The 25556-nt window shown below is 34.3% G+C and overlaps 2 protein-coding genes and 1 pseudogene across 2 annotated transcripts; 1 reads left to right on the plus strand and 2 right to left on the minus strand.

Annotated features, from left to right (window-relative positions):
* The first annotated feature begins 7394 nt into the window (after positions 1 to 7394).
* On the plus strand, positions 7395 to 15550 carry LOC123221474 (delta-1-pyrroline-5-carboxylate synthase-like). The gene is made up of 20 exons (XM_044644325.1): positions 7395 to 7557; positions 7827 to 7898; positions 8026 to 8129; positions 8287 to 8389; positions 8533 to 8694; positions 9884 to 10158; positions 10589 to 10739; positions 10873 to 11037; positions 11126 to 11203; positions 11452 to 11541; positions 12340 to 12426; positions 12536 to 12622; positions 12697 to 12793; positions 12876 to 12979; positions 13147 to 13222; positions 13508 to 13658; positions 13776 to 13844; positions 14944 to 15010; positions 15092 to 15162; positions 15260 to 15550. Exons 1-20 carry the CDS (start codon positions 7507 to 7509, stop codon positions 15339 to 15341), a joined length of 2142 nt encoding a protein of 713 aa, XP_044500260.1. The 5' UTR covers positions 7395 to 7506; the 3' UTR covers positions 15342 to 15550.
* Positions 15551 to 18775: 3225 nt separating this feature from the next.
* LOC123221485 lies at positions 18776 to 20623 on the minus strand (annotated as a pseudogene).
* Positions 20624 to 21722: 1099 nt separating this feature from the next.
* LOC123208251 (NADPH-dependent aldo-keto reductase, chloroplastic-like) lies at positions 21723 to 24373 on the minus strand. The gene is made up of 7 exons (XM_044625640.1): positions 24146 to 24373; positions 24011 to 24061; positions 23847 to 23923; positions 23631 to 23718; positions 22710 to 22985; positions 22323 to 22571; positions 21723 to 21981 (listed from the first exon to the last, which is right to left on the minus strand). Exons 1-7 carry the CDS (start codon positions 24263 to 24265, stop codon positions 21895 to 21897), a joined length of 948 nt encoding a protein of 315 aa, XP_044481575.1. The 5' UTR covers positions 24266 to 24373; the 3' UTR covers positions 21723 to 21894.
* Positions 24374 to 25556: the final 1183 nt, after the last annotated feature.

Here is a 25556-nt window from a genome sequence, read left to right on the forward strand (position 1 = left end):
CAGACATGTTTGAGGTTTACCCATTATTATGCTTATGAAGTTCATCAGAGGTACATTACAACGATAGTTTTATGAAAGGAGAAATCATACAAGTAAACACATATTCAATATTATAACATGTTATAAATATGTTTATGTATACTCATACTTAATTATTTATTATATTAGTTTATATTTATATGATTTGCATATACTTGTGTCAATCTGGTAACACTTTGGGTAAAGGAAAAGATTGTTAGAGGTATGCAAAAATCTTCAAACTTGGAGGGACGTCTTATTATATCTAAACGGTATGAGGTTCTTGGTAGTGACTAATATGATAGTGTGGTCGACCTTGTGGAATGAACATTTATATGTAGAAAATTTCAACTATCATAGATTCTCTGCATGCATGTCATCACCAATACTAGATATATAAAACTTACTACCTGTGTTCAATTGGTGCATCCATACTATAACACTGTGTCTTACCTTGTAGTCCAAATGGAGGTCATTAATCCATTAGAGGATCAATTAGATTGTTTGTATACAGAAGAGGCAAACATTATCCATCCACCATTCGTTCATTGTCATCGTGCGTGATATTTAACAAATAAAAACAGATGTCTTTCATAAAGAGAAGTTGTTGAACAACTTATTTGTAGTTGATGTCACAAATATGGACATATGAGACAAAATTGCAGGAGTTCTGTTTTGATATCTAGTTCCATATCATCAAGTTCAACAAGTAAAAATAAAGGTGGAAGATAACTGTGCTTGTAATTGTACTTGTTTATTTTGATATAAAATTTATTATTGTACTTGTTACTTTATATATAAAGTTTGCGATTGTAATATTTTATTTTTAAATCTTGTAATTGTACTTATTAATGTATCTATAAGATTTCGACTGATAATCGTTACATATATGTCAATGTTGATTTCGTATATTCATTTTTAGTTCTTTTTTTTTTCACTTAACCTATCGGTTATAGTAATTATATAAAGGACAAACACATATAAATGAATAAACATATAGACATACTAATACATAAAATATATGAATGAATAAACATATATACATATACAAACACTCATAATATAAAAGTCAATCAATATCCTGAAAAAATAGTTATGTGGCTAAAGACGTGTGTAGGCGTAACGAGTCCTCAGCCACAAAAGATAACAATCAGCCAAGTGCCAAATACTCAATGTAATGTAACATGAACACACTACAATCACCTAATAAGGGCGTTTGCTATGGTATATCCACCATCTAATGCAACGCAAATAGATCATCCCGTGGAGTATGACCCATGAAAGACCCAAATGATTTCATAACTAGCAAATGTGGTATCATCAACGTATACCCCAACATCTTTCTGCTAAATATCTCCAAGTTAGTAGTAAAATTATGTAACGAGTCATATACTATAATTTTCCACTCCTTCAAATCTAGGACGCCTATTACCTAATGTGTATTATCAAAGTTTGTAGGATAAAAACATATACACATTGACAAAATACATATATTAGACCTTAATTCAATAATTCTTGTAAAGTAATTGAGAATCAAATTCTCGCCTTAGCTACCACACCCCCAGGGTTGCAAATGCAAGTCAAAGGGATAATGTGTATTCACCAATCCTGTGAAGAGTGGAGGAAGTTGGTAGTTATACTAATCTTTCATCCATATGACATACTTATGAGGAATGTGTGCAACAAAATAACCCAAAATTGTCATCTAGTTCTGACGGACCTCTGCAATAACATCATGTTGTTGTTGACATAATAATATTTGAAACAAATCCACATGTTGTAAAAATAGATAATATAACATTATCATGCATATAAATAATATTCTCTATTAAAAATCAAAATTTATTGACTAAGTAAACTCGCCTCATCAGATAATCATCTAGATGTGTTTATAACTGTACACCAAAAGGCAATTTTGATCTTCATCCTTATGTCATGCACCTCTCGTTTTTTGAATAAATCAGGTTTTACATACCATTTTTCAAAAATTTTCTCGCACTCGGTACTTGATAATGGCATAATTGGCCTCATCTGTTGGATTCATGGTTTCAATGGATTTGTGTATGAACTACGAATGAACAGTTCCTTCTTAACAAGTTGACCACGAAGTGTATGAAAATACTATACCAAAACAAATAATATATCATTTAAAATTATATTAACTCGTGAAATATTCAAATTCATTTCAATACCTTCTGTAAGGTAAGAGTCATGGTCGGGGATTCCACAAGCGAAGTCAAATCGATTATATCAAATTTTTGGATCGATCAGAGTTAATTATATGAAAACAGTAAATAAATAATATAATTTTCAATTATGTGTACAAGATATAATGAAAACATTTATGAAATTTTTATATCTAAACTATCTCCCTTTGTGTTAGGAGCTGAACTACATCGTTCGCTAGACAAGTCATGTTAGTCAACTCGTCATCTTGAGAGACAACATTAATCACCTTTTTCCGCTTGCTCGGTGTACTAAGATAGACCAATCAAATATCCTGTTATAACAACATATAAAAGGTAAATAATAATTTATATTAGCAAAATTAATAATTTTTATTGATTAATCTAACAGTTTACCTCAAGCATCGAAGAAGGTGATAATGGAGAATCCTCATGGGCTAATTTATCATTACTGACATCCTGTAACAATATTAATATTTTATATTGCTTAATCAAAGTATTTAACAAAAATTACAAAATATCTAGTTGACAATATATATACCTCTAGTGTCAGAATAAGTGTCAATATGAGATCTCCCTTTGATGTGGCCTTATCAACAATGAGACATTGTCACAATGTCGACAATAATGAGTTAATAAGGAATCGATAATCAAATGTGTAATTAGGATATAATATTAACAAATAACGTTATACTAACCTAAATCATTAGAGAAAGTGTCAATGGGAAAACCTTATAGGGTGATCCATCATCGCTGATATCTTGTAACAATATTAACATATTTTATATTGGTTAATCAAAGTGTTTTACAAAGATTACAATGTTTACGATCAATAGTATACACACTTTTACTGTTAGAATAAATGTCAATATGATATCCTCGATGGTGCAACCTCATAACCGTCAAGACACTGTCACAATATTGATAATAACGAGTTAACAAGGAATTGGTAAAAGAATGTTGAATTGTGATATAACATTTATGAACGAAATTATACTTACTTGTACCATCATAGAAGTGTTAATGGGAAGACCTCATATGGATATCTCTTATCGTCCACATCAAAAGTCAATATAGGATACTCCCTTAATAGTCTCTTAACAAAAAATTGACGTTGTAACAATATTAACAATCACGAGTTAATAGACTACTAAAAGTATTTCTAAAATGTGGAGATATGAATGTCAGACCCCTTCTTGATAGTCTGTCATCATCTACATGAGAAGATTGTAACAACATATACAATTAATGTAGGGTTTACATGTTTGCATATTTAAATAACTGAAATATCTAGTAAATTATTAGCTTTTTTACCTGCACTATAGTATCTGTGTAGAGATGAGATTGTGTGTCTTTTATGCAAGCCAACATGTCCTCTATATAAGTCATTTATCCTCCATACAAGTTAATCGATTCAAGATAAGATTGTCCCATCTGGCTAATGCAACATCAAAGTAACGAATAGAGAAATCTTGTCTAGTGTTAAAAGGATCATCTGATGTGTACTAGTGGTAGGGGGCACAATAGAGGGTTTTGATGATATGCACTAGACGATAGGGGTCATAATAGAGGCATCAACAAGAGTGGGCTTGGTGACAAAAGGTTGAACAAGAGCCTTGATATAAGATGAAACAATGATCAGAGAAGCAACCTCAAGAGGACCCGATAATGCATCTCCTTATGAGGATGAGGGTGATGTCAATGAAAAAGACCGTCTATTTAACATTCTCGTGTATCAAACAATGTCATCAAACCATTCTACGATTTCTCTACTGAAGATAAAATTAGCGAGAAATTAACATCATCCTGCAAATTTTTGTTTAAGTGAACTTCGTTATTATACCTTATACATATTTTAACTAATAACAAATTATTACTTAATGTATCTCTGATGAAGATAGTTGGGATAACATCTCATCTCGGGATGTCTTTCGTGTGCTATCTTAACATTCGAATAAATCTTGAAACTAGCATAATATCCACCCATCGATGTAGTGTGTCTAATGTCTCGTATATTCAAAACTAAAATTTCAACTTAAATCTGTTACTCTATAAAATTACAATCGTATTAAATCAATTCTATATGAATCACAATTTTTTAAAATTAATAAATGTCATAAATACCTGGAATGCTAGTAGAAATCCTATGATGTCATATTGTTTCATAAGATTTTTCTTCTTTTTTATCGGACCATAATCTATAGAAATTTGGGAATATTATCACAAATCAAGCAATACCTCATTTGTCACACCCATACTCTCTATGGATATACATTAAACCTATTAAGATGATTAACTAATTATAATATCTTCTAGGAGATTATTTTCCTCATATCACTTCCTAATATCATATGAAGATAAAACAACAAGACCAACTTTACTGCATCAGTATCGTTCTTCCCCAAGGCCTCTATTAAAAAACGTGACTCAAATCAATATATGTAATTGACTTATGCCCTTGAAAATATGTTTGATAGATCTGTCTTGTGACTTTTGATGGAATATACATATCAATATCTAACATATGAGTGAATCGAAGACTTATTATAATGGCGAACTCGTACGGGCTAAACCTCATATCAATCTCATTAACTCAAAACTATAATTCATTGTTTGAGTTCGCTTTGTTTATCACTTTTAGAATGAAGGAGTGTATTAACACTCCACTAAATCGGTTATCCTTAAAATCCAAAAAGTGTTTGAAATAGGTATGTCAAAACATTTACAACTGTCACTGTGTTAATATTTTTTTAATCACGGCTCACATATCTCTATATCTACATGTAGTAACTTAAGCCTTGAAGTATTGTTCCGTAAGAAATCTGATTTCACCTTTTTATTCCATAAGAAATCTGATTTCACCTTTTTGTTCATCCTTTTTTCTCTTTTTATTGAGCTCTCTATAAAAAAGTTAAATTATAATTATATTAATTTTATATCAGAAATGATTCAATTCTGAATATAGATATATTATTTAGAAAAACAAACCTCAAATTTGAATTCTACACGTTAAAAAACCTTCAAATACAAAAAATTTAATTTGCCTTCTTGTATGAAAACTATCAAAAAAGCCCATAATATTGAGAAAAATACATTGTACCCCACCAAAACCCACCACACGAATTCGTATGGCAAAAAACTTTGAAAAAGTGCATTTTTCCCCCACCACAGAATTCGCGTGTCAACAAAATTTTCAAATTTATAATTCTGCCCCACCACACGATTCATTATTTAGAAACTTATATTTTGGCCCCAAACCACACGAATTTGTGTGGTCTAGAAAGTTTGAAAAATACACAAAACCTCCTATCTCCAAGAAATCTCACCACATGAATTCGTGTGGTCAGTAAAATATTTGTGTGGTGACTATCAATTTTGTATGATGAGATTTCATCTCCCAAATTTCGTTTTTCAAACTCTATTTCAAACAATAATCAACTTTACAATTAATCTAACACAAAAGTACTAAGAAAATTTATCAAAATCATCAACAAATTAAACAATTTCATCAAATCTTTCAAATCGGAACCCTAAGTTTAAACACCCAAATTTCATATCTAATCAACTAAATTTTGCACTGAAATGTATAAAGACATGACAATGATTATTTTACTAACATTTTAATTCATTTTTATCATAAAAAATGTCATAAAAAATGTCTGAAAAAATTAGTCTAAGAGAGTATGCGAAACATGTGGTTGGGTATACGATTTCGTGTGGTTAGAAACGACAATTTTTTGTTTTCTTCATTTTTGACATAAAGGGCATTTTTGCCTTTACAATAAAATAAGACATTTTCATTTAAAATTCAAAAAGTTAGATAATTTTGTTTGTATCTATAAATTTTGTATAATTTAATTAATTTCTCTAATATTTATTTCAAATATAAATAGCTTTATTAGTTCAAACAACATTATATAAACATTATTGATTAAATTTATAATATTGGTTTCTCAATAATAATATTTATTTTATAACAAAACTAAATATATTATTGAAAATTTAATTAATATTTTATAGTATATTATAGGGATGGCAATGGGGAGGGGCGGGGAGGGGATATCAATCCCCGTCCCCGTCCCCGTAGGGGATATCAATCCCCGTCCCCGCCCCGTCCCCGTTGCGGGGATAAAAAATAATCCCCGTCCCCTCCCCGCGAAGAAAAATCTCCTCCCCAGCCCCTCCCCGTCCCCGCGGGGAAAAATCCCCTCCCCGTCCCCGTGGGGAAAAATCCCCTCCCCATCCCCGCCCCGTCCCCGCGGGGAAAAATCCCCTCCCCATACCCATAAATATAAATTTTAATTCTTTTATATATTTCAATAAATAAAATAAATTATATTTTTCTAAAATATCACTTGCTACAAGAGCTATAAAATATTCTTTGTTATTTTAGTTCAAATATAAAGTTTTCATAAAATCTAACAATATGCAATAATCAATCTCTTCATTAGTAGCTCTTCATGTATGTGCTTTAGGGTAATTTTATAATAACATTAAATTTAACACTTTTCATTCACTTCAATTGATTTTATTAAGTTTATAATTTATTATTTTTTGTGTGTAAAACCTAGTGGATTGACTAACTAAGTTTTGAAGTTGAAATAAAATTAATTTAGTGCATTTACATTTTATGATAATGAAATTCTAGGTTTTTTTTAATATATTAGATTAATAGTTTAGAAATTAGTAAAAGCTAATAATTGATAATTCAAAAATTAGTAAAATTAAAGTTATAGTTTTAATAAATCATAATGTAAAAATTTTAAAACTTAATAGTTTAGAAATTATTATATTAATATATTAGATTTAGGGGGTGGGGAGGGGAGGGGATGGGGCGGGGGGGCGGGGCGGGGCGGGGAGGGGAGGGGAGGGGCGGGGCGGGGACACATGTATCCCCGTCCCCGATTACGGGGATTTTTTTTGTCCCCATCCCCGCCCCTTTTCCCGTTTTTATCGGGAAATCCCCTCCCCGTTAGGGTCGGGGAGGGTCGGGGCCCCTAAAATCAGACCCAAATTACCATCCCTAGTATATTATCCTTTAACTAAAATATATTATTTAAATATTTAATTAAATATTCAAACTTCCATAAAAATATTTATATTCTTATCCTCGTATTAAAGCACATTGTTTTAGATTTATTAATTATTAATAGTAATATGGTGCCATTGTATAAATACTAATAGAGTCCAAATCTTTGACGTGCTTGTACTGATCGCCGTCTCTCATCTTTGATACTTTTTAACTGTTGCCCACTCTCTCAGATTGTTGTTTTCCTCTTCCCCTCCCCTAGAAGAGGACTCCATGGATCCTTCTCGAGCTTTCGTCAAGAACGTTAAGCGTCTCGTTGTTAAGGTAACTAAACTCACTTCTGTTTGATTTTTATTAATTTTTTTTCTCTTTTCTGCTGCATTCAGTTTAATATTTCATGGAGTTAAATCTGTATGTTGTGTGAGACTTTTTATGGAAGAGAAAGCAAGGTTTGATAATCAGATAAGGTTTAACTCAATGTTTTAATCTCAATTTTGCGGCATTTAAATTTAGATTTTATTTATTTAAATTTGAGTTATTTGTTGCTATTTTCTTTAAAAATTAATTTGGTTTTTTTTTTTAATTCATTGAAGGTTGGAACAGCTGTGGTTACTCGTGGTGATGGAAGGTTAGCATTGGGAAGACTTGGAGCTCTTTGTGAGCAGGTAGGTTGGAAATTAACTATTAATTTGATATTATACTGAAAGAAGTGCAAAATTGCTCAGGAATGAATGGTCAACCACGGATTATGTTTTGGATGATGCTGTAACTCTCAAATAAATTCTCTTGCAGCTAAAAGAGCTAATTTCTCAAGATTATGAGATTATTTTAGTTACATCAGGCGCAGTTGGTCTGGGTCGCCAAAGACTAAGATACAGGAAATTGATCAATAGCAGGTTCTTAAACTTCCTTAACATGTAGTCGAATCTTTTTGTGAATTTCCTTCCTTTAAATAATGTGCACATTTGTTTTAATTAGTTGAATCTTTTGGCTAGTGGTAGAAGTTATACTTGAACCTGAATATACTTAATATTGAGAACCAATATTTTGCAGTTTGGCTGATCTCCAGAAGCCACAAAATGAGCTTGATGGGAAGGCTTGTGCAGCTGTAGGGCAGAACAGTCTTATGGCTCTTTATGATGTATTGTTCAGCCAGGTAAGCTATAATCAATTTTTTTTTTATTTGCCTTAGGAGTGTCGATTTTTCAGTTTTGTGCATTTTTATTTATCATACTGCTTTCTAGTTCATTTGTTAAATCCATTTCTTGTAAGGTTAACATGATATCATATTTATTGCAGCTTGATGTCACCTCATCTCAACTTCTTGTGACAGATAGTGATTTTAGGAATGAAGATTTCAGAAAACAGCTCTCTGAAACTGTTCAATCATTGTTAGCACTGAAAGTCATTCCAATTTTTAATGAGAATGATGCAATCAGTACTAGGAGAGCACCATATGAGGTATTTATCTACTTCTGATTAGAAAAATGAATTTTTGTGCATATTTTTTCACGATAATTTCCTTCTATTCTCTCTTTAGGCTTTGGGACTTATGTTACTGTTTGGAATTGTTAGGTAACTTGAATTTCTCAACCTATAAATACCAAATAATTGACTAAGAAATGAAGAAAAGAGTTGCGATAATTGAGTGCTTCTGAATTTACAAGAACAGTAAGGATGAAATCTAAAGCTCTTACCAGTTCTGGCTTTTGAGAGGCCAAAATCTCTCCCTATAATGTTTTAGCTTTTGAGAGGTTAGACATTTTCCTTCAATCAGCCAAAGCTGCTCAAAATTTTCAGAAAACCATCCTCTCCTTTGTAGCCTAATATTCCCCTATTATTCCCTTTTTTCTTTTCTCCTTTAAGCCACATGGTCCTTTCCCCTAAGTGGTCCTCTCATTTTTCATGCCACATCCCATTTGCATTTTTGTGTCCCCGATTGTCCTCCAATTGATTGTCTCTTAAGGCACAATTACTTGGTCCTAACAGAAATATTATGCTTAAGTGGAATAGTGCTAATTGAGCTTGAATTAACTACTTGGGATAGGGAACTCATTAGTGGACTGGGCTCTCATGGCTTGGCTTATGTTCTAAGCTAAGGTGGCATACTAGACTGGTGTATCATAAAATCAATTTTGCAGTTTATCATTTCAGTTTCTGGGAGATTGAGAGTCAAATGATTCTCGTGCATACATCCTAGAGACACATGAATGACCTAGCATTATTAGACATGAATGCGTCCATACACATAAAACTGTTGTGGTAGGAAGTGATTATAAAGCTCTCCACCCAATCATCAAGTTGACCAAACACTTGAATCACAAATTACTATGGGAGTGCCAGGCAAAGGGGATCGCAACAAAGGCAATTATCCAAGTTATTATTTGTGAGCAACTAAAGCCTTGAATTGAACAATATGTATGATAATATCATAAAACACTTATCAAGCTTGTGGTGCTGGGTGATCATGGCAAAGAAACCTCCTAGCAGTTACTATGTTTAAGCCCATCAGATCAAACTTCCATATTCTATTAATATTACTTTTGTTCTCTGATACATATTGGTTACTTATCTGTTTTTGTTTGTATGAATTGCTCAATTTGTGTTTTGAAAATATGCCTGTTACCTCTAATCATAAAACTATTTGCAGGATTCCTCTGGCATATTTTGGGACAATGATAGTCTAGCAGGCCTATTGGCTCTGGAACTAAAGGCTGATCTTCTTATTTTGTTGAGCGACGTAGAGGGCCTATATAGTGGTCCTCCAAATGAGCCAAACTCTAAGTTGATCCATACATATGTAAAAGAAAAACAACCAGAAATAACATTTGGAGACAAGTCAAGGGTTGGAAGAGGGGGCATGACTGCCAAGGTTAATGCTGCTGTTTGTGCAGCTTATGCTGGTATCCCTGTCATTATTACTAGGTATGACCAAAGTTTGTAACAATTGCTAAATCACTCTACCAGAATAAAAATTTTGATATTATTACCAGAGAAAATGATTGTTACGTAACTTTGTATCGTGAGGCATTATACTCGTAACATTAGCTGTGAAACTTGTAACAAACATGAGTTGTTGAATTATAACAAAAAATGCAAGACTTCTCATAGTGATGAATCACATGTGGTAACCTTCACTATTCTAGTAGTTTTAGCAAGACCCACAAATATTATAATTAGGTAATCACTCAATTGTTAGTCTGGATGTTTTGCTTTTGATTGTTATAGTGGGATATGTTTATAGATTAATTATCTTGGCATTTAGATTACATGTCGTAAAAAGCATGTAAGTTTTCTTGTGTAGTATGGACAATTTCCTGGTCATTCTCTCATTCTGGTTCCATCTCTTTTGAAGTGGCTTTGCCACCAACAATATTCTAAAGGTACTTCAGGGAGAGCGTGTTGGCACTCTCTTTCACAAAGATGCTCATTTATGGATTTCAATGAAAGATGTTGGTGCACGTGAGATGGCAGTTGCAGCACGAGAATGTTCTAGACGGCTTCAGGTAGGTATACTGTCTATTTCAGGGTCTATTTTCATCTCCTAAACTTTTGACAGTTGTGGACACTTTAATTTAAAATATCAAATGAGGAGTTAAATCCAAAGTTTGAATATTAAATAAATGACCCCAACTGCAGGCTTTACAGCCTCAAGCTAGAAAGAAAATTTTATTGGATGTAGCTGATGCCCTGGAAGCAAATGAAAACTTGATTAAAGCTGAGAATGAAGCTGATGTTGTTGCTGCTCAAGAGGCTGGTTATGAGAAATCACTAATATCTCGTTTGGCCCTGAAGCCTGGAAAGGCAAGTGTGTGTTAATTACTGTAGTGCTTGTATGATGGAATCTAATAGAAAATCCTATCTCATGGTCTTTTGTTATCGTACTTTACAGATCTCTAGTCTTGCAAAATCCATCCGTGTGCTAGCAGACATGGAAGAACCCATTGGTCATATATTAAGGAGAACAGAGGTCAGAAGTACTTCCAGAATCCTTTTTGTTTGGTTAACAGTGAACTATTGATATTTATGCCATTGCTCTTCCTTCTATGAAAATGAGTTTATTTCTGATGTACAGCTTATGTTTTCAAGTTGAATGCTGTAATGTAGAAAGGGGACCAAGTTTTATTAGTATGCCAATAAAAATGATTGAGTATCCTACTGTTCTTTGCATTAATCATTCTTGTCTTTAACATTTTTGGTGATTGCTTTTTCATCCAGCTTGCAGATGGACTTGTCCTGGAGAAAACGTCAAGTCCTTTAGGTGTCCTCTTGATTATATTTGAATCTCGACCGGATGCCCTAGTCCAGGTAAAAGATATTACCCTTTTTATCAAATCCTCAAGCATGTATTTTACTGATAAGATATTGACTGTTGTCAACATATTTGTAATGAGAAACTTTTGCTGTATTTATCTAATTTGTTGTGAGGTATTTTGGTGGGCCCATGACTGAAATATTATCAACAGATCTTCCTCTTCACCATTGACAAGTTCTTCTTCATTCTTCTTGTATATATTATTGCAGTTCCCTTAATGTTTAGGTTCTTCCCTCTTTTGTTCTGTGTTCTTTCAGCACAAACTTTCATCATGGTTTTATGACATCTAGTGATCGGCATGTGTAAGGAGAGATAAAGGGGCTTGGTGGCATGCACCTCAGACTATTGATCTTCAAAATATTTTGCCACCCTAAGCAGTGGAAGTTTGAATAGTAAACATGATCTTTGATTTGTTTCTTGGCCCTTTAAGTAGATGTCCAAAATTATATAAGTTTTAAACTGCCATGAATGTATTCTTATATGGTGAGTATTTCTTGTAGATGATTTCATTTGACATACCTTGAGCATTTCCTATGTTTGTTCATTCAGTTTTTTAAGGTGAATGAAATCTCCGAGAATGATATGTTGTTCATTTGGAAATCTTTTTGTGCCTTGAATCTTCTTTTCTATTAGGTTTTCCTCATTTGTGTTTATATTATGAGCAGGGATGTCAAAATTGATCTTTGCATAGCTTTCAACTGGTTGATGTTAAGCTTATTGCTTAATTTCGTGTTGTGCTTGTAGTATTATTTTGGTTGATTGACCCTTTCTCTGTTTCAAATTTTCAATAGATAGCTTCATTGGCCATCCGTAGTGGAAATGGTCTGCTGCTTAAGGGAGGAAAAGAAGCTAAGCGATCAAATGCAATCTTGCACAAGGTTTGATTCACTGGGTTTAATCAATGATTCCTTATACTTGAAAAATAAAGTTAATCACTAGCCTTGTCTTACTGGTTATGGCTGTCTCCAAATTTCCTTTGTTCTGTAGGTCATTACTTCAGCTATCCCAGATACTGTTGGTGACAAACTCATTGGACTTGTGACTTCAAGAAATGAGATTCCTGATTTGCTTAAGGTATATATTGAGTTGTGAAGCTGTTGTTGGTTCTTTAGTACACGTGGTTTTAAAACTAGTTTTATTTGGTACAGCTTGATGATGTTATAGATCTTGTCATCCCCAGAGGCAGCAATAAGCTTGTTTCTGAAATCAAGGAATCAACAAAAATTCCTGTTCTTGGTCATGCTGGTAAGAAAGGATATTTCTATCTCTGTCATAATAAACAAACTCAAGCTTCTGTTAAAGTTGTAGCTTTTTTTTTTTTTCTCAGATGGAATTTGCCATGTCTATCTTGATAAATCGGCTGACATGGAAATGGCAGCACAGATTGTTCTGGATGCGAAGATAGATTATCCTGCAGCCTGCAATGCTATGGTAATTTCAGTTCACATTCCATTTGACTAACCACAAATGTCTACTGATATGTGTGTCCATGAGCACATTGAAGGACTTCAACTTGTGTTTATTGCTATGTTCAAGAATTCCCTTCTCTGAATTTTTTGTCACATATTTGCCTCTTGTGTTTATCATGATATTTCCAGGAAACACTTCTGGTACACAAGGATTTGTCAAGTGATCCCAAACTCAATGAGATTATTGTAAAACTTAAGCGTGAAGGTATGCATAAATAACTATCGCTGACAAATTATAATGGATAAGAGCTGGTACCTTCAATCAGTGTGTTATCTGAGAGTATTTGCTTCAGATTATTGTTCTAATCAAGAGCTGTAACCTTCCTTGAGTTTAGTATAGGTTGAGACCAAATAATTTGGCACAACAAAAATTTGCCTTCCTGAAAGTCTGGATTTAATATGAAACTTCAGCGCATCGCCAGTTCTGTTGTATTGTTGTAGTAGAGATTGCGTTGACATGTCTTCCCAACTGCAAATTCCTCTTCTGCAGGTGTAAAATTATTTGGAGGTCCAAGAGCAAGTAATTTGTTGAATATTCCAGAGACACGCTCATTCCATCATGAGTATAATTCACTGGCTTGCACAATTGAAATTGTGGATGATGTTCATGCTGCCATTAACCATATACATCAACATGGAAGGCATGCTATAATATCATTGACATCATTTTATTTTTTTCTTTAGTTTGAAATTTCTTGGAAAACAAGTTAGTACTATGGTGTCTCTTTTTAACTTCTTTCAAACTTCTTTTTCTGCAGTGCTCATACAGATTGCATTGTCGCAGAAAATCATGAAGTTGCTAATATATTTTTACATCAACTTGATAGGTAAGCTTGATTTTCATATGCAGTTTGAAATGTAAAATTCAAGAAGTAATGATGGTTTATCTTATTAACCAAATTTTAGGAGGAATGATATCGTTAAGATATCATTGTAGCTTGTCTTTCTGAGAGAATATTAGAGAAAAGAGAATTATTTTGCTACAGTGAGGAAAATTAATTTGAAAAGCTCGGAGAGATTTCATTGTTAACTATAAATGACTAAGATAGACCTGACATTGTCAACATGGTCCATTCATGAATGGTTTATGTGGCAGCTGTCAGTACAGTCTCTAACCTGTCAATGTAGGTGACACTGACAACATCACTTGCTATATCCACCTGAATGTTTCTCTTTTACAGTCACCATCCACCGCTGTGCTAGTTATTTTGGTTAGAGAGACAGAAGGATCCATCCTGTGCATAAATATAAGACCTGTTTTACTTTGGCCATTTTTAAGGAATGTCAAGACCATCACTATACCAACTATTGATATACACTAATATTGTGAGTATGACAAACTAAATTCGCTTAGCCACAACAGTCCCTTGCTCTTTCTGTGTCTCTCTGTTTCTCTGTGTAAGTCAGCCTAAATATATTCTCAACTGTTTGACTGTTTGGGTCCAAGCTTTAGGCATTTGCGCTAGATAGTTGCTAGACTGCTACACTTGGTGATTGCCCATTAAACTAGACAGCTATGAGTATTACATGTAATGATTCAACAACTAGAGAAAATCTCTGATTGAGCGCAATTTTCCCAGCAGTGAATGTATTGGTGTTATGGGTTCTTGCTGAAGATGGCACCTCCATGATTGCATCTTTTGTCTCTCTTTAGGAGGGAATTTTAAGTGTTCTTATATAAGGTTGTACACCCCTCACTATGAGAACAATTGTCAATTTTTTCTTTAACTTTTTTTATTCCAAAACACTTATACCACATAACATTTAGCAGAAGGATTGCTAGTGATATATGCCCCCTTTGTTTGTGATGTTTTGAGCTACTTAGATATGTTTGATCCGCACTTCTTGAGTCCAGGAATCTGCAAAAGTTTCTTTATACTTTGTGGTTGGTAACCTTCAATATGACTTTTCTGCTGATGTCAACAGTGCTGCAGTATTTCATAATGCAAGTACACGATTCTGTGATGGGGCACGGTTTGGACTTGGTGCAGAGGTATATGACTTTACTGAACTGCTGGTTTTAGACGCATGGTTTTGTATTATGCATGATTGGATTTATTTAATGGATATACAGGTTGGGATAAGTACTGGCAGGATTCATGCTAGAGGTCCAGTTGGAGTTGAAGGGTTGCTTACGACCAGATGGTATGGAAATTCTGAGTTATTCAAAGGTCTTGGCTAATGTTATGTGGAATTATGTTTGGTACACCAACCCAATAATGCCTTTTTTTTATAAATGTAGGATTTTGAGGGGGAGTGGGCAGGTGGTCAATGGTGATAAAGGTGTTATTTACACCCATAAAGATCTTCCCCTGCAGTCCTGAAAGGTTATGGTTATAAATTATGTCTGCACTGTGCTGGATTTTCTTGTATTATATTTCACCAGCTGCTCCCAAGGCTCTAAGCATTCATTTGATTTATATTTATTGTCACTTGGTCATATTCTTTTTCAGATTTTGTACTTGGATCATGCTTATAACATGTGTTTAGTCATAATTTTTATTAAATAAATGACGACCGATTCATATTTCAATTTGAAGTGTTTTGTTATGTATACTTATGGTTTGTATACTGCTTTGCATTCTGTAATCAAAGAAACGTCAATCTATTTTTTGATGAGATCTTCAATTTGGGGCTATATATTCTTCTCTTAGAAGCTAGGAATGGTTTGCTTCTGCATTACGGATTGATATCACCATAACAGAAATAAATTGAAAGAAGATATAGCATCTCATATTTCACCATCCCACAATTCTTCAAGGCTTTTATAGGGATTATTAGTTTCATGGACTCCAAAATCCCCTCGGAGGAGTCTTCGCTGCATACATCCACCAAGATTTATGTACTGAGTAGGCAAATTCCAGGCCGTTTATATATAGGACAGGAATTGAACATGAAAGCCCGTGTTCACAATGGCAGCATGTGACCTGGTGGATTTCCGAAAATTTTGGAGAAGAGCTCTGGAGGAATAAGCCAATCAAGCAGGTTTAAGTTTTCTTTGATCCTACTTTCATTTACGCTCTTTGGGATGATGCTATGATCCATATGAAGACCCCAGCGCAGAGTAATTTGTGCAGGTGATTTCTGAAAGTTTTCTCTGCTAGTTCATTCAATATTTCACCCTTCACCTAGGACCCTGGAGATTCCAGAGGGGAATATGCCTGCAAGAAAATTCCCCATTTTCCGAGTTATAATGACCTTGATTTGGTGTAAGTCAAAGTGATTTTCATGAAAATTCTTTCCGGTGATACCGAGAGACAAATTCCTGTAGGGGTTGCGTGAAGGGAAGGTTGCTGCCACACAGGGTGACATTCCACTTGATTGACTGCAGGTTGAACTTTTGTATATTTGAGCGAGTCCTGCAACTTCTTTGTGGAAAAGTTGCTCACTCCAATGGCGCATGCCTTTCCAGATTTATGCAAACCCTCCATTGCAGCTCAGGTTTCTGGAAGGCATAAGGGCAGCATGATTTCAAGAACAAACCCTCATGCCTGGTTTAGTTCGAAATGGCCAATTTATCTGTAAACCAAATCGGAGGTCATATTTCGTTGCTGCAGGCAAAAACTGCAGATGAAAACATACAACTATTGTTTAAATTATAGACCCATATAAGATACGGATCAACGTAGTCAAGTTGCAGGTCTTCTAAAGTTCCATCCAGAGCCTTCGCGACGTCTTCAGGGGCATGGTTGCTGCACCTGCAAATTTCAAAATGAAGTCAGCTAAATGAGGTAACATCTCTCTTCTATATTCATGAATGGAAGATCAATAATGTATTGTTTAGGTCAAGGTAAAAAACAAGGGAGTAACAGATACCATAGCTTAGATGTAATAAACATATGGTTACGCTTCACAACACCAGTAGAAAAGAGCGAGTTCAGTGCTGCACCTACCCGTGTCACATTAAGTATGAACAAGTAAAATGACAATCACATATAAACAATAATGTATATGTTTTGAACGAGGAAAATATCACCTCTTTTTCATTCTCGTAGACTTTAGCGCAGTCAATGTGCCCATAACTAAACTGAAAATCATATTGCAACTAAATATTTTATGATTCCAAAACCCATAATATTAACAATAAAACTATATGTACTTAGTTTTGTATATCTAATTGGTTACTAAGATGATATGTCATTATATGATTAGGTTATTTTGAATTAAAGATAAAGTAATATTCAATCATATGATGATATATTATCTTATAATTAATTGGATACTTAAAATTGGATGTATATAACAGTACGCCAATATCATATGTGTAGCCATATAAACTGAGTGATTAAATCAACCAAGATATGTAAAAGTAGAACCTTGACAGCGGTAATGTCAGCTTGGCCTACAGCACCTGGAGGAACCTTCCATGTTCCAAGGCCAACAGAAGGCATTTTAGCTCCGGTGTTGAGATCGAAATGTGAAGGGCCATGTTCAGTTTGTTTATTATCAGTCATATTCTTCCACAGTGAAAACCACAAGCATGATGATGAGCATTACATGACAGACTTGTAGTTAAATTGGTGTTTAAGTGAAGGCAGACAGACCTGTAGTTAGATTGGTGTTTAAATGAAGGCAGCAAGAGTGGATTTATAGATTACTTATGTTGACAGAAACAGAGATGTCTTCTGTTTCAGATTCGACAACTGGTGGCTACTGCTACATCCCCAACTCCTTTTCAATTTTGGAATTTTCTTGACGTTCTTATTGGCGGTTGGCGTCATTTATACAGGGACTCATGGCAAGAAAATTGGATCTATTGCCTGCTTCAAGTGGAGGAACCTTACAACGGTAACCCTTGTGCATAATAGGTTTCATTAATAGCTTATGAGACACAATATTAAAAATTGAGCAATATCATTAAATCCCACTTCGAATATAAAAATAGATATACATTTATATATATCATTATTTAATTAGGTATTACTTTATTCTTAATTTAAAATCACTCAATTATATAATAACATAAATAAATGTATACCTATTTATATATTCAAAATAGATACAAGTAGTTTTTCTTATAAGAAATTTTGTCGATACTATATGTACAAACAAAAACAAATTGTTTATCTACACGTTGATGTGGTACCATTTGATTAATTAATTTTAAAGTGAGAGAACAAGTAAACAATTACATCACCAATTACAAACTGTTACCCTATTTTGTATAAATAAATTTGTATAATTAATTTGTACCTATACTTTTATTACTCTTAATATTACTAATACTGTGTAATAGGTTTCATTAAGTGCAAAACATAATTGTATAACATATGTTAATAGTTTATCATTTTGACCACATTTTGATTTTAACAAAACTATATGTATATATTTTTTATATACAATTTAATTATATACATAATTTATTATCATATAATTAGATTATTTTAAATTAAAATTAAAATAATACTCAATTATATAATCATACATAATTTATATATCTAAATTATATATTAAAAATATATACGCATAACTTTATATAGGCATTACTTTGTTCTTTTGATCCGAAGCGACGCACAGCCAAATCTTTCATTCTTATTTTATAAAACAATTTTTACCGTACTTCGGGAAAACGGTATCAAAATCAGTGACGAACAGGGTCTTATATTTTGGTGAGCAGGTCCATCAGGAAGATTAAGTAGATTGGGCCTGATACTTTTACGATTAGGTGACATCAGGACGACAAAATAGATTGATCAGCAAACGAGTGTGGCTAAACAAGCAATAAAGAAGCAAAATATGCATCTACTGACAATACAAGTTATCAAGAAGAATTTCCATTCTGATTTGAAAAATTGGTTCAGTACAAGACTAATTATCAGAATGTCTTCAAATGCCGACAGCCTATTCAAAATCATGGGGTTAGATACTTCTTAACCCACCAAAATCTCTCACACCAAAAGAGTACAAGAATGGCTGAAGAACACTTTAAAAGTCTATAACACATTACTTTTCAATAAACTTCTTGAGGTTATTCAACCACTGTAAGTATTCTTTACCGTCTTTGCTGATCATGTACTCATGCAAGAAGTTTGCTGTGCTAGGATTGATCCCTCTTATCTCAAGATATTTATGTAAAGCCTTCTGCAAGTTTTCATCCAAAGAACTGGAAAAAAAGAAACAAAGAAAAAGAATAATCCGAAAATGAAACCACCTAAAAAAGAGAGAAAATGTATATGAAATTTGAACTGTTATTTTTGTGATTATGTCGACCTTACCTGAAGTCAGGCCCTTCATAACCAAGCTGATCTTCAGAATCTCCAGGTTGCTTAATTGACAAGCTATCAATTGTAATCTCATCAGGGAAGGCAGTTACGCCAAATTCCAGGTGCATGCCATTTCCTTTTGATATATAGACAACCAGAGGAATACTTGACGTTTTATTGCTATCCTCATCTTCATCCTCCCCAATATCAGGATTATGCAGGTCAACTTCCACTGTGATTTCTTCACCTTGATACTTTCTTGTTAGTAATACAGTCCTTTCTCCAGGATTGTCCTGAATTTTGAAAGGAAACCCATCTGGGATTTCCTCTTCCTGTTCAGATATTATTGAAGCAAAAGAATAAAAAGATTATCAAACTAGGCAAACATCTCTCTAACAACAATTAGATGATATAGCTTTTAATCACTTAGAAGAGAAGAATAAGCCTATCTTTCCGCCATAAAAATCCAATTGTAAGCAAAATAAAATGTTTGAAGAACAAGTATGGCTAAAAGTCAGGAAAAGAAAAACAAATATATAGTCATCAGAGAAATTTCACAGCTAAATCTTTTACTATGCACTTTAATCACTCATAGAAAATAAGAAAAACATTGAGATCAAATAAGACGTTACAAACAAAACACCCAGTAATCTCTGCCATCAATTCAGTATGAATTCTCAGATAGAAATAGCTTAGATATTGTACTATCCGATAGGTTCTATGCAGTAGGGCTCAGGGCACATTGTTTCTAAAAATTTAAAATCCCAAATTCGACTTCTCATAGGACACATAAGATGGAAAAAAAAGTATTTGCACTACAAAATTCAAACGTTTGTAGCTACCTCAGATACAGTAAACATTAGAAATACACACCTAATTAAGAAACAACTGATTGCACATTGAAGATACAAGCATAGTTGTTAGCCTTCTGGTTGGCACAATCAAAGACGAGTAAAGCCTTAGCCTTTATTAAAAGATAAAAAAATAATAAGAAACAAAAACAAAAATAAAAATTCTCCAATAATTCAAGAAAACATAAAATAATGGTAATTTCGTAATCAAAAACAAAACTTTCTAGAGAACACAAGGAAAAGGAGAGCTTACGGCGGGATGCTTAGCGCAGTCAATCTCGGAATCGAGGATTCGAATAAGATTCTCATCGGAAATTCGGTTGGTAGAGAAGCGTAGGAAGGGAACAGATGGCTCCGACTGAGAGTGTCCTTTTCAACACTGGAAACGGCGTAGATTACACTGCGCAAGGTTCTTGGAGATCCAACGGTGCGGACAATGATTGGGAGGATGGAGGAGGATACTCTGCGAAGCACAAAGTTGAAGGCCATTTTCTTCTTTTGAGAGACGAAGAGTGAAGAATAAATAAAGCCTGTGAGGGTTTTGAAATTTAACCGGGTTTTGGTTTAGCCTTTATTTATTTATTTCTCACGTGAGTCACGTGATTTTTATTTAATGAAATTTTATAGTTTGGGGGGCTATGAGCTGTGACCAAACATATAAAGCCTCAAATGAACTTGTATCGTACTTAAGGTTGGATCTGATCTGAATCTGGCGCGTTCTTCTACTCAGTTCACTAAAACCCTCTCACCTCCTCAACGTCATCAAGTCAGAACTTGTCTTATCAGTACTTTTTTTTAACCAAATGAATCATATTGAATAACTTAAATTTCAGATTTAATATCAAATTTTATAATTATTAAATTAAATAAATTAAAAATTTCATCATAAAATACCATTAAATTTAAATTCATATTCATTTATATAGAAAATCTCTTTCTTTCATTCAAATTACCACTTAGATACATTAACCGTTCATATTATTAAGGGCTTATGATTTGATAAAATGTATTTTAAAAATAAGATGTTCCCATTTAAAACTTGTTATCTTTAGGAATCAACTAGATTCAGCTAGTAAGATCTGACATAATAATCCAAAACCACAAGGGTTCCGCCTCCTAATGGGTTATTATATTGCAATTCCTATACATTCACATTGCATTTTGCTATATTGCTACTTGAACCGTATCTCCTTTGCCAATGGGTGGTTGTCACACCCGTACAATAGTCCTGGCAATAAATATTGTCAGCTTGAAAAAGCATGACTTGTGGGGTATAATCTGCAAAATCATGGTTCATTCTCCATACTAAAGTCCGCTTTTATGACGGAGTAATGCCAAGCCTTTTAAAAAGGCGAGACGCTGACCCAAACAAATTTATAAAAAAAAAAAAAAAAGCTACAAGTACACAATGATTAATTTTTAACGGGCCGCCTGGAAAACACGCAGGCCAACCCACAAGAAAACCCGTCAAGTCATGACTTAGGACGTTGGGTCATGTCCCAGGCCCTATATTGCGGTGGGCCAAAAGGCGCAGCAAGACGGCCCGCACAAAATTAGGCATGGCCGACCCACCCAATGGACAGGTCTACTCATTGAGAAGTGAATACCAACTTTAGGGCCCAAATTGAGTGGAAAACATGGAAAGAGAGCATAAATGAGAAATGTCTGAGAATTAAGTCCCCATTCAATTTAAAGTTCAATACTTTCACTAGAAACTCTCAAATTACCAAGCACAAAGAACCAATACAGAACTTCCAAAGAGCTTCGATTAATATCATGGCAATCCTCTTGATGAACTTCTTAATATGAAATACTACATTTCCTCAAATCTCACCATCCCATAATTCTTCAACAGACCTGTATACACCATAAGTGTCATGGATAAATGAAGTTCCTCTAACCAGCCTAGCCTGCAGAATCCAAAACCAAATCAGCTGTCAGAGAAGGGATTCCAAGACAATTACAAATGCCATGCATCAACATCATATGGTTATCAGTACTGAACTATATTACACCAAATTTCGGTCACCCAAATATTTCTTGTAAAAGCATTTAGTACATGTAGCTCAAATATTCAAATAGATGACTGAAGTGGGACATATCCATGGCTTTTATAATTTAGTATGATGAACATTTTAACACCAATCCTATTATGAAAGGAATTGCCACAACAAAATCTTAAGATTACACCAAGAATAAGAATAAGTAAAGATCATAACAAAAACAATATTACAATAGAATAGCCACTTGCCTGCTCAATTTCAGAAATCTTGGCAAACAAATCGTCAGGTATAGACCAGCCATAGACATCTAAGTTCTGCTTGATCCTCTCTTCATTTGTGCTTTTGGGAAGCACACTATGACCCATTTGCAGGCCCCAGCGCAGAGCAACTTGTGCAGTAGTTTTGCCTAATTTCTCTGCAACCATATTGAGTACCGGATGCTTGAGGACTTCACTCTTGAGCCATGTTGTACCAGGAGAACCCAATGGAGAATATCCCTGACAAAAATTGAATATAGTTGGCCCAAGTTATCAAAGTAAATTAAGAATTTCCCAAGCATATATAAATAAAAGAACAATCCAAAAGCAAGAAGCAAAAAACTTAAAAAAAAAAAAATCAGAGAATGGCCCCCTCACAGATAGGTGAACACCCTTCGATTTACAGAATTCATGAAGCTTGTGTTGCTGCCAACAAGGATGGCACTCCACTTGGTCAACAGCAGGAGGCACACGTGCTACTTCCAACAAATCTCCAAGCTTCTTTGAGGAAAAATTACTCACACCAATAGCTCGAGCCTTGCCAGCATCATAGAGTGCCTCCATTGCTTTCCATGTGGCAGGTATATTTGGTGGAACAAAGTTCTCAGGCTTGAAGCCAATAGACCCTTTCTTCATGCTAACAGGCCAATGAATCTTCAAAAATTGGCGGCAATTTACAATTTAGTATAATTCCCAGTTATGGTTATGTACCAATAAATTCATTAGAAAAAAAAAAGGCTGCCAAAAGAAATACAATATAAAAGTGACATAACAGATACCAAGGAAATAAATAATTTGATTGCAACTTCTGACTGTCCTCCGCAATTTCAAAATTAAACCACAAATTTTAGATACAAGACAATTTTTGTATAAGTTAGGCTCCCTAAACTAGCATGCTTGCTGTAAAAATCAAGGGCCATGATGATATAAACTGATCAATGCTATCAAATGTGGCGTATATGGTGCATGAAGAGACACCATCAAACATTTATTGAAATGTTAAGATGGTTAATGAAAGTTAAGATGATAGTCTGTCTGAATTGCAGATAGGGTGGTCATCTTTAAAAGAGGCTTAAATTTCCCATAATGTTAATCGATATTTTTTTTCTACTCCCCCCTAAAATACTCAAATGTCCAAGATCAAATCTCGGTGAATTCACTTTTTTCATTCAGTCTTTTGATTATCCTTACTAGTTTCATAAAAGAAGTTTTTTTACAAAATCATAAAAAACCAACAGACAACAGCTAAATTTTAACAGATAAAACAGGTAACAAGCTTTAATCAGGAAAAAAGCATACAAGGTATAAGTCAACATAGTCAAGCTGCAAGTCCTGCAAAGTTTGGCCCAGTGCCTCTGCTACATCTTCTGGTGCATGATCAGTACACCTGTGTAAAATCGAATTTGAAACACGATAAATACCATACAAATCTTAACGTTTTAGTAGAAATACACGAAGGTCCAAAATCCTTTCACACTCAGCAGTGGAAGGCAATTAAATAAAGTTAAAACAAACCAGAGTTTAGAGGTCACAAATAAATCCTCACGCTTAACCACACCATCTTCAAACAATTTCTTGAGCACCGAACCAATCTGTGCAAGATACGCGTACTAAATCTAAGTATCATTATTATATAGAGCTCTCAGAACAGTTAACCAATTTCAACCTATTATAATTACCTCCTTTTCATTGCCATAGACACGAGCACAATCAATATGACGGTATCCAGCCTGCAAAGGCAAATGAAGTCCTAATCACAAATCAAAAAAGAAGTTTACAGTAGCAAATATCGAAAAATGAAAAAAAATCAGAACCTTGATGGCGACGGCGACGGCATTGCCGACAACACCGGGATCAGCCTGCCACGTGCCTAATCCAACGGAGGGGATTTTGGCTCCGGTGTTCAACTCAAAGTATCGAATTTCATCAGCCATTTTCGAAGCCGAAGTACGCGAAGTTTTACTTCACAGACAAACAGAAAGGGAGAGAAAGTGAGTGAAGCTGCTAGAGAACAAATACTCGACGCTAGGGAAAGCGGGAGGTTCCATTAATTTATAATTGAAACGTGCAATGTAAATAATCATGACCGTTGATCAAAATTAAGTTAATTGCTGACCGTGGGATTGCTGATTAAAAGAATCGGTTCCCTGTGAAATGCAATAATGGTTTCTGATGAAAAGTTGGCAGCGGCGTCAAACAAAACAAGTGGAATTTGGGGACCAAAACGGCCACGGCGGTGGAAACGGAAAGCGACGTTCAATTCAATTCTAACTTCAAATTTGATTGGTGTTTAAGAACATAATAATTCTTCTTTTGCAAATAGTAAACTAAAACAGACGGACGTTGGTTTTAAACTGACGGTACAGGGGCAAGTTTGACTTTCAATGAGAAAATTTTTGACAGAAAAAGATGTAGAATAAAAAAGGCTTTGTCATCTTCTCCTTTCGTCTTCTTCTTCGTCTGCTTCTTGTAGCTCCGTTCTCTTTCTTTTTTCTTTTATCAACCAAATCGAAACATTTTATATTAATTAATCAGACACCCTCTTAGTTAAAGCCCAAACAAAGCTTTATGATATGTTTTCTCTCCTTTAAAATAATGCCACAAATCGAAGGAGAAATTTTTTTTAAAATTTCAGTCACCTATCAAAACTTTGGTATGAATGGTGCAAATGATAACTAGAATATTCTATAGGATGACTGAGGCTGCAAACATATCCGTTGCAAGAAAACTTAAATACCATTCATGCTTGAATCCGAGAATAAATTAAGATCATAACTGATGACAATACAACAGCTACTTGCCTGCTCAATTTCAGAAAACATGGCAAACGAGTCCTCAGGTATGGACCAATCAAAGATGCCCGTGTTATCCTTGATCCTTGCTTCATTTGTAGTCTTGGGAAGTACACTGTGACCCATTTGCAGGCCCCAACGGAGAGCAACTTGCGCAGGTGTTTTGCCTAATTTATCTGCAACTATATTCACAACTGGATGCTTGAGGACATCGACCTTGATCCAGGTCGTACCAGGACAACCTAACACATGGGTAGAATCCTCATACATGGGTAAGATTTTTCTACAATCATCATCATGGGGGTGATTTCCGAGCGATGTTGATTTTTTGGAGTAAGAGGTTTTTACCACTTTCAGTTGGGGCTCTTATCCTTCTTGATACTGGTCCACTCAGGGGAACCTGAGTAGCTATAAACTGTTGGTCATAATACAC

Source organism: Mangifera indica, chromosome 1 (genome assembly GCF_011075055.1).
Source record: "Mangifera indica cultivar Alphonso chromosome 1, CATAS_Mindica_2.1, whole genome shotgun sequence".
In the NCBI taxonomy this organism is placed as follows: Eukaryota; Viridiplantae; Streptophyta; class Magnoliopsida; order Sapindales; family Anacardiaceae; genus Mangifera; species Mangifera indica.

Coding starts and splice junctions, on each gene's coding strand:
- LOC123221474 (XM_044644325.1), top strand. CDS start 7,507: ATGGATCCTTCTCGAGCTTTCGTCAAGAACGTTAAGCGTCTCGTTGTT. Junction 7,899..8,025: donor TTGGAGCTCTTTGTGAGCAG/GTAGGTTGGAAA, acceptor ATTCTCTTGCAG/CTAAAAGAGCTAATTTCTCA. Junction 8,390..8,532: donor ATGATGTATTGTTCAGCCAG/GTAAGCTATAAT, acceptor TATTTATTGCAG/CTTGATGTCACCTCATCTCA.
- LOC123208251 (XM_044625640.1), bottom strand. CDS start 24,265: ATGGCTGATGAAATTCGATACTTTGAGTTGAACACCGGAGCCAAAATC. Junction 23,924..24,010: donor TCTATGGCAATGAAAAGGAG/GTAATTATAATA, acceptor TATCTTGCACAG/ATTGGTTCGGTGCTCAAGAA. Junction 23,719..23,846: donor TTTGTGACCTCTAAACTCTG/GTTTGTTTTAAC, acceptor GATTTTACACAG/GTGTACTGATCATGCACCAG.